The sequence below is a fragment of the Petaurus breviceps genome, unplaced genomic scaffold (assembly GCF_028583685.1).
Source record: "Petaurus breviceps papuanus isolate PSGF00001 unplaced genomic scaffold, PetGlider_PUasm1.0 138, whole genome shotgun sequence".
In the NCBI taxonomy this organism is placed as follows: Eukaryota; Metazoa; Chordata; class Mammalia; order Diprotodontia; family Petauridae; genus Petaurus; species Petaurus breviceps.
In genome coordinates this window covers 30804239-30813914 of record NW_027185694.1, presented here as the reverse complement: position 1 = coordinate 30813914, position 9676 = coordinate 30804239, and the positions used below count along the sequence as shown (strand labels likewise).

The following is a 9676-nucleotide window of genomic DNA, read 5'->3' as shown; positions in this document are numbered from 1 at the left end:
CCTCTTGCCTTCCCATGGTCATCTCTCTTCAGCCCAATGACAGCTACGAGCAGGTCAAGCCTCCACTTACCCTCAGCTGCACCTTCAGCCGCCCCCCCCACCTCAGTTTGACCTCTCTCCCATACAGGGAGAAGATGAGTGGGGGCTGCCCAGAGCAGGAGCCCCCCCGTGCGCTGGCCTGCTGCAGTGGCAGTGGTGTGCCCCTCCTCACGGAGGACATGCAGGCCCTCACCATCCGCACACTCTCGGGCACGGATGTCAGCAAGCACTATGACCTCATCCGGGAGCTGGGCAAAGGCACCTATGGCAAGGTGGACTTGGTGTCCCACAAGAGCACAGGTGGGTTCCAGGATGGCCTGAGTCTCTACATGGGGTGTACCCATGTAATGTGGTTCATATGTGCCAGCGCAGACACAGGTGTGGGGAGTCATGTTTTGGTGTGGCCTATAACCCACATATATAGTCTGCATGTGCCCATGGAGTTAGGGGACTCTCCAGCAAGGGATGTAGAGATTCGAAGGGTGGGAAGTAAGAGGAAGATGAAGGAAAAGAGCCAATGGCAGGCTAATGGCACCACCACACACATACACACCCTCACAGCATTATCTCATTTGCAGGGACCAAGATGGCTCTGAAGTTTGTGAATAAAAGCAAGACAAAATTGAAGAATTTCCTTCGTGAGGTCAGCATCACCAATACACTCTCCTCCAGCCCTTTCATCATCAAGGTCTTTGATGTGGTGTTTGAGACCGAGGACTGCTACGTCTTTGCGCAGGAGTACGCACCCGGTGGGGACCTCTTCGACATCATCCCACCGCAGGTATCCCCTGGCCCAGCTTGTGGCCTCTTCCCCCTGTAGCCAGCCTCTGGGGGGCCTTGTTCTGCTCTCCCTCCAGGACACTTTCAGCCCAGCCTGTTTTTCCTTCCATTTTCCCCACCTCTCCTCCCAACCTCCGCAGGAAGGACCTGGGGATCCAGCATCTGGGAGCTTGGTTGGAGCCTGACTCTTGGGGAAAAGGGGAGGAGAAGAATGCCTCTTTTCTTTGTGGGCTCTTCACTTCCTCTGCCTCACAGGAGAGCCAGAGTCCTGACCCATAGGCTGACCTCTGGGACCCTGGTCAGTAATAGTAACAATAGCATTTAAATGGGACTTTAAGGTTTACAAAGTACTTTATGTATGTTATTTCATTTGATCCCCATAAGAACCCCATGAGGTAAGTGTCATTATTTTCCTCACTTTACGGATGAGGAAACCAAGGCTGAATGATTGCCCAAGATCACACAGCTAGTGAGTGTCTGACAGACTAGGACTAAAATCCCAGAGGATATCCACAGAAGAGAAACCAGGGCAGAAAATCCTCCTCTCCTCCAGAAGCCCATCCCAGCCAAAAATAGAGCAGAGGAAAACAGGATTAAAGGGCCCAACAGGAGAAAGGGGGATTTGAAAATGCTTGAATTAAAATAAAGATCAGTTCTTTCCCCAGAGTAGGACCCAAGACCATGATTAAGGTTAGCAATAAGGACTTCTCCACCCCCTGGTTAAGGAATGAGGCAGAACCAGACTCCAACTCAAAGTTGCCATCGACAGGATATGGAGAGGTCAGTCCATCTATCCCCCTGCCTCCACGAAGGCCAACACCCAAATCTGACTAGGCAGAAGGACCTATATAACAGAGGTCCTAGAGGCCTTCAGACCCAGAGGGCTCCCCTACCTGTTCCACTGACCCCATTATTGCCTGCTCTGCCAGCCTTGGTGGGGAACAGGGAATGGAAGAGTCAGGGAAGGAGGTAGAACTCTGCATTCATAAAGTGTTAGTTCTAGAAGTAGATCTTGGAAATCATCCAGTATACTCCTCTCCTTTTGCAAAGGAAGAAATGGAACCTCCAAGGTTGGACGGCTTGGCCAAAGTCACCCAGCTAGGACATGACAAAGCTAAGAGCAAGACCCTGGACTCTTGGCTCCAAGTCCCAAGTTTGTCCACTGCGCCTGGCTGCCTCCAGCAACAGCAGCCCTTCACATCTCTGTCTCCCTTTCTTCTTTCCAAAGCACCTTGATTTCCCTTCTATCTCTGCCCCCACACACTCCTGTGAGATCGATATTTTTATCCCCATTTGCAAAAGGGAAATGAGGGAAATGGAGGCCTCGAGGAGTTTAAGTGGCTGAAGATCAAACAGAGATGGAGGTGGGAGTGGGATTAGAACAGGGCTCTCTGAACCCTTCATGGAGGGTCACTCAGTGACTAAGTAAAAGGGCCAGGTCTCAACCTCAGGTCGCATGATCCCAGTTCGAGGCACTGGGGATATCTCATTGTCTAGCCCAGGGTCAGTTCAGTTAAACAAAGAGACTGTTATTCTTCTTGTTGAATCTTTACTACTGGTGACCCCATTTGGAGTTTTCTTGCCAAAGATCCTGGAGTAGTTTGCCATTTTCTTCTCCAGCTCATTTTACAGATAAAGAAAGTAAGTGACTTGTCCAGGGTCATACAGCTAGTTAGTGTCTGAGGCCAGATTTGAACTCAGGAAGATGAAAACTTCCTAACTCCAGGTCTGACACTATTCACTGCACCACCTCACTGCCTGTAAACAGAGGTAGCATGGAGTGATGGAAAGAGCATGGAGTTTGTAGTCAGGCAACCTCAGTTCACATCCCAGCTCTGCCACTGGCCAAATTTTAGCCAGTCACTTCTCAACAGCAGTTTCTGCATCTGTGAAATGGGGAGGCTAGATGAGATCATCCAAGGAGCCTTTCAGCTCAAAAGCTCTTATTTTAAGCAGCTACTAGGTGCAAGGCATGGTTCTAGGCGCTGGAGGTACAAATATAGAAATGGTATGAGCCCTGCTCTGAAACAGGCTAATGGAACAAGGGCAAACACACCACCAAAGGAGAGGTCCAGACAAAGTGTTTGAAGGGGCAGAGAGAACTTTTACTGGAAGGGAGGTGGGGGGAAATTTCATGGTGTATGTAGTAAGGGGCCTGGGGACAGATGTTTGGGTCAGGGCCTTCTGATCCCTTGTACTCTGCCGCAGGTGGGACTCCCTGAGGACACAGTGAAGAGATGTGTGCAGCAGCTAGGCCTGGCCTTGGACTACATGCACGGACGGCACCTAGTACACCGCGACGTCAAGCCTGAGAACGTGCTGCTCTTTGACCGGGACTGCCGACGGGTGAAGCTGGCCGACTTTGGCATGACCCGCAGGGTGGGCTGCCGCGTGAAGCGAGTCAGTGGCACCATCCCCTACACGGCCCCCGAGGTGTGCCAGGCAGGCAGGGCCGAGGGCTTCGCCGTCGACACTGGCGTCGATGTCTGGGCCTTCGGTGTCCTCATCTTCTGTGTCCTTACGGGTAATTTTCCCTGGGAAGCCGCCTCGGGTACGGATGCCTTCTTTGAGGAGTTCGTGCGGTGGCAGAAGGGGAGGCTTCCGGGCTTGCCTTCCCAGTGGCGGCGTTTTACTGAACCAGCCCTGCGGATGTTCCAGCGGCTGCTCGCCCTGGACCCTGAGAGGCGGGGACCCGCCAAGGAGGTCTTCCGCTTCCTCAAGCACGAGCTCACCTCAGAGCTCCGCCGTCGGCCTTCTTGCCGTGCCCGCAAGCCTGCTGGTGACCGCCTGCCCACCGGGCCACACCGCCAGGAGGCCCCAGCACCACTCAAGAGGACGGTGCTGACCGAGAGCAGTGGGACCAGGCCCTCCCCTTCCACCCCTCCTGAATCTGGCCTCACCTCACCAGGGCCGGCCAGCAGGACGGATGGGCGGCAGGACAAGAGCAAAGGGCAGCTGGTCCTGGCCACAGCAATAGAGATTTGCGTCTGAGCTGCCCCCCTGCCCGATGCCAGTCCCCCCTTCAAGGGCTCCTCTGTGGCAACTCCTAGGGAGGGCTCCTCACCCCAGCGCTTGCACCCATGAGGCTAGCAAGAACCCCCCAGACCCAGTGGGCAAGGGGGACATAGGGGGATGGGGGACTCAGGGTGGGGAGAGGCCCTTTCTTTACCTGCTAAAGGAACCAGGAGTCACTGTTCCCAAAGCAAAAAAGAAACACGGTTAGACAATAGTAATATCGTAGTACTAGCCTGAGTAGCTCTACAAGATCAGTCAGGACAGAGATGTGAGAATGCCCTGTTCAGATGAGGAGGAGCTGGTGGGCCCCACAGCCCCTCCAGACTCCAGGCACTATCCTTCCCCTCAAGGAGGAAGGCAGTGGGGTTGGGAACAGCAGGGCTGGGCTGCAGCAGTTCCACAGGGGCCTTGGGTAAGACATTAACCAAAAATCTGTCTGAGGGGCCAGGAAGAAGATAGGCTTGCCCCCTGCCACTTAGATAGTGAGGGGCCCAGAGCCTAGAGCCTAGAACCTGCATCAAGAGGGACAGACTGCCAGAGCAGACCCAAGGTTTGGAGGTAGGATCCTATGGGTCATAGGGTGGCTCTTTGGGGCATCATCCCCAGCCCATCTAAGGGGGCAGGGCTGATTCCAATCGACTTTCTCCACCCTTGTTTCCCACCCACTGCCAGTTCCTTCTTCCCATCTTACCAATTTCACTGGACCATCTGAAGTCTTTCAGCCTATCCTAGCCACCCTGTCCCATACCTGGCCTCTCTCCTTCCCTCCATCTCTTTCCTACCCTCTCCCTCTGTTAGCCCAGACTCTGACTCCTTTTTCTTGGGTACCACCCTCTCCTCAGGCCCTTAGTTTTGCCTTTCCCTTCTCTTTGCCTTTGGGAAAGAGACAGGGCTAGGTTTTCCTTAGAGGGCAGGGAGAGAAAAGGGGCTGTTGATGCCCAAGTCTTGGTGGAGGCCCCAGGATCAGAGAAGGCTCCCACTGATGAAGACAGCAGGGAGATCCAAGGTTCTGGGCCACATAGAATGGGGAAGGGGGAGCAACCACGTAACTCTGACCCCTGGTCCCAAGCCCTGCATACTCCAGAATTGTGAGCAGGGCAGGCCCCAGGACAGGCAAGGAAAAGACCAGGACCAGGAGAAAGGAAGGAAGGACACAGGGATAAACTGACCCAGCTACCTGAAAAATGTAGCAAATGTGTAGTGTGTGTATGTGAGTGTGTGTGTGTATATGTGTGTGTGTCTCACAGACATAGAACATAGAACATCAGAGCTAGAACAGATCGTAAGAGTTCATTTAGTCATAGCATCATAGATTTGGAGCTGAAAGGCACCTCTGATTTTACAGATGGGAAGTCAGGCCCAGAGAGAGAAACCGAAGGTTCCACTGCAAGTCAGTGCCAGAGCTAAGACAAACCCACATCTCCCCAAGAGGGGCAATGGGTCCCCTAATGGAAGGGGGACTTGTCACACAGGATAGACCTATGACCTGTTTTGTCATATATGTCCCGTCATCTGTCCCGTCTGCCTGGGATAGTTGGAAGTGGGGATATGGCCAGAATTCGGAAGTTAGGGGTGGGACTGAAGCCCTTGCATTGAGGTACTGAGAGATAGTGCCTCGATGCAAGGAAAGGAGAGAAAGCAGGGTGAGGATACGTCTAGTCCAAACTCATCTAAATTCTTATGCCTGGGTCACTAGGCCTTCCTTCTGACTCTCCTTTGAGTCAGAGCAGGAAGGGAATCCCCTACATTGGACTGGGGGAGGGGATATCTACCTTCCCCTTCCCATTACCCCCAACCTAAACAAGGACAAGGAGTACTCTTAGAAGATATCAATAAAGAATGGTCTTCTTAGGAGGAATCCTGACAGAGGCCCAATAAGCAATTGACCCTCAGTATCAGTGACCTGAGGACAATGGCATGTCTAAGAAGACAGGTGACTGGGGGCAGAAACCATGACTCCCTAGCAGAACTTCCCTATCCTAGGCTGGGATGAAGAGTTCTTTGGAAGCCTGACCAGGCCTGGGGGGAGGGGAGAAGGCCAGGGAGCCAAGGGCCAGAGATGGTGCAGAAGGACAGTGCAGGGATGCTGGTACAGGGAGAGAATGTGTCTCTAGCCAGGCAGCCATGGGTTCCAATCCCTGAGCCTATCTAGGAGTACTGCCTCAGAGGAATACTGCCCCAGGGAAACCCAGGATTGTGTGTGGCAAGGGCCAACACCACCCTGTGATGGGGAAGACCTTGGCTCTATCAGAATTGAAGATTCAAAGCTAGAAGGGGCATCGAGTTAAATGCTTTCATTTTACGGAAGAGACTAAGGCAGTGTCTGCCCAGGGTCCATATTCAGTTAGTTACAAAGCCAGGACTCCAATCCTAGCCTTCTGGCTTCCAGCCCTGCGCTCTCCCCAAAATGACTATCAACAGTGTGGCAGTAGGGCCCTAGGACTGAGGAAGGACCCAGGGCAGAAGCAACCCTGATGGAGGATTCCTCAACCCTTTCCCTCCCTTGCAAGAGGTTTATGCCAGAAATTGTTCAGTAACTTTGGGTTGGGATCTGACTTACCAGCTGTAGTGCCCTAGGTCAGTCAGGCAATAGGCACTTACACTGTGCCAGCGTCCTGCTTATGTCTACTGGGAGGAACTTGGGTGAAGGAAGGAGCTGTGTAAGGGACAGTGAGGATAAGTGTGAGTGGGTGAATGAAGATATGAACCCCCTGCCTCACCCAAAGGCGAGTCTCTCCAACTGGCCCCTGATAAAAACAGGGAACAAGATTCATAGGTCACACCAGTCTCCACCAAAACCCTCAGGGAACCAGGCAAGGATCCTTGGGTGAGGTCCTGGTCATGCAATGGAATCGCACCAGGAGTAGGCAGCTTCCTGCCAGTCTAAGGGGAAGACCAAGGACATGAGAGTGGGGGCCCACCCCCGCCAGGAACCCCTCTTTCCCAAGCTCCCCACCACCCCTGGCTCTTCAGGGGACTCTCAGCAATAACCTCATATCTGGTGGGGCCAGCAAACCTAGGGGCAGCAGCTCACATGGCTCCCCATCCTCCAGCCCCTCCCACCCAGCCAAGGCTTCATGTCCCTCCCCACCCCACCATAACCTCCACTGACAGAGGAGGTTCCAGGGACCCCTTGCAAGCCCAGATGACCTGGTCAACACCTCACCCTCAGGGTTGGGGGTCCCTCATCCCCATCAATCCAGAAAAGGGTAGGCACTGGCAGCCCCCCACTCTTTCCATCAGGTCCTGAGCCCCTCTGTATCCAGCACTCAGGTGAGGGGTGGGGGGCAGCCCCCAGCCTATCTGGCCCCACCCAACTTTGAGTGGGATGGGTCCCCAGGTGGCTCCTGGGAGTGGAGTGCCACACACACCCATCCTACAACAAGCAACAAACCCCAGTCCCCTCCCCACAGACCCTCCCCACAGATCACACAAAAGGGCTATTGACTCCTCACCCCAGACCTAGGCACAGTTTACAACCAAGCTGACCCTGCATTGGCCTCAGCCTCTTTCCATTCTATTCAAAGAGGGGCAAAGGATCTTGGACATTTCCAGGGCAGAGTTCTTGCTCGGGCTTAAAATTGGAGAGGGGAGAGGGAAGGGGAGGGCAGAGAAGGGCAACATATCTGGCCCAGCCAAGATTCCAAAAGTGTCTCCTTGAGGGGCTTACCCTTCTTCAGCAGGCATTGGTGCCCTCTGGAGATGTGCTGGGGAAGTAGCAAATGCCCCTCTCCTTCCCTAGACCCATCTCAGTGGAGATCCCTGCTTCCCTGTCCCCTTCCCTTGGGCAGTCCCAGCAGGGCAAGCCCCAGGCCTGTAGCCAGGCCCAAAGCAATTGCCAAGGCCCTGAGACCACTGGTGCCCAATCCTGAACTCATCTTTGACTCCTCCTTTTGCCTTAGGCCTCCTCAAAGTCCTGATCTCTCTCGTGCAATAATGTTGAAGTGAGACTCCGCCGTAGACAAACTTCTCGAACTCTTTTTTTTTTAAAGATCCTGTTGAGGTTTTTCTCTTGTTGTAGAATCATAGATTGTTAGAATGGGAAGGCGACCATATGTACCATCTGCTCCAACCCCCTCATTTTACCAATGAGAACTCTGAGGCCCAGAGAGGGGAAGTGACCTCCCCTAGGTCACACAGCAAGTTCGTGATAGAGCTGGGACTAGCACCATGGTCTTCGAATTCTTGGTCAGTCTAGAGCTCTTCACACTACACCTCGCTGCCTTCTCTGGCCATCAGATTGGGACCCTTTGCCGCATAAGACAGGTTTTGGTCACAGATGTTTACCTCAGTTTATGTCACTGTCAAAGAAACAAAAATATACATATATAGCAAAAAAAAAAAAAAGATAGATGTGAAAACTGCAAAACAACAACAAAAACTTCCCCTAGTGATTCTTCCTGTTGTGAAGGTGCAGTGTGTGTTTCCCAGGCTGGGCAGGAGTATCCACCTATCCTGCCTGGCCTTTCTTTCTGTCTTCAGTCTGTCAAACAACCCTAGACCATGCTCACCCCTTTCTTTGGACTGATCAGGTAAATCAAATCTCCTTCCTCCTACAATGAAATCTCCCTGTGAACTGGTGCTTCTCAATTTTTCACACAGTAGTTGTGCACTAGGGTGGAGTGGGAGGGTTGGGAGGAAGAACCTTCATGGTTTCCCAGGGTGGAGTGTGGCAGGAGCTCCAAGAAGAAAAAGGGCCTAGTGCCAACCCACTGGTGAAACCCTCCTGGCCAGACCCTAAAATCCAGAGCAATTGGGAATCTAGAAGCCGAGCTAGAAAACAGATCATAAGTGGGGTGGATGGGGAAGGTCTTCAAGAAAGAAGGTTGGGTGCTTGTGGTCTTCTCCCATTGGCCAGACCAGGCATTGAGCCCAGGCCTGAGCTCAGGAATGCCTGGGCCTCAGAGTCCTGTTTAGCCCACCACCACCACCACCTCCCAAGCTCTGGCCCCTCTTCTCTATATTCTCTGGGCTGGGCGGATCCAAAATGGGAGAAGCCCTCAGTTAGTCTCTCCCAGTATACCCAGAGCCCAGCCTGCAGCACCCTTCTAGGCCTTCCTCACTTTCATCAATGCCCTGAGTTGGTCATCTAACACTATGTCCAATAGGGGATCCCTGGGACTTCCTCCCTGGTTGGGCTATGAGTCTGAGGGTAAAAATGTATGTATGCTCTCCCTGCATTGAGCCTGGGATGGAAGACCAGAGTTAATCTCCTACAGAGAAACTACCACTACCCTGCAGTCCCCTTCCTCTCTCTGAAGACCTCATTGTCCTGTCTTCCTCCACCCCATCCAAGTGTTTGTAAATACTTTGGAATCCTTTGCCCTATAAGAAGGAGGTTTTTAAATGTGTTATTTACTTCTATATTAATGACAATTGCTATAAAATAAAGGGTTAAAAAAACAGAGTGAGTCTCCTGCTGGGTTTCCTAAGGGATGGGGTTGGATTGTGAAGCTTTGAGGGGATGGCCTCAGTGGGAAGGAACCAACATTCCCATGATAATAGTATACAAACTGCCTTCAATCTGCCAGTTCCTCAGTGTCTATGGGCCAATTGAGGACAGACTCAGAGGTACAACCTCTTAGCAATAATAGCATCCTGGCTCATTCCCCCATTCAGAGTCTCCTCTCTAGGAAATATGAATTTGGCTCATTTTGAGGGCATTCAATGCAGCCCTCCTGCTAGTAGCCAAGGCATTCAATGAATACTTTGAACAAGGCATAAATGAGACACAGACCAGAGTCCAGCAGAAAGAAAAAAGTTCACAGCATCAATAGGGAAGTCCTAGCAACTTAGGTAGAGGTGAAGTTTCTTCAAAGAACACATTGGTGTTCTGGCCCTT

General features: G+C 52.5%; 1 protein-coding gene across 2 annotated transcripts in view; it reads left to right on the top strand.

The window, feature by feature from the left end:
- The window catches only part of SBK1 (SH3 domain binding kinase 1), a 121307-nt gene extending 112068 nt beyond the window's left edge, over positions 1-9239 (top strand). For both annotated transcript variants that reach the window (XM_069064129.1, XM_069064123.1), the window contains exons 2-4: positions 128-339; positions 618-820; positions 3028-9239. In XM_069064129.1, coding sequence (XP_068920230.1) covers positions 135-339; positions 618-820; positions 3028-3810 — 1191 coding nt within the window. In that variant the 5' untranslated portion in view covers positions 128-134 and the 3' untranslated portion in view covers positions 3811-9239. The remainder of the gene's footprint in view (positions 1-127; positions 340-617; positions 821-3027) is intronic.
- The last annotated feature ends 437 nt before the right edge of the window (positions 9240-9676 follow it).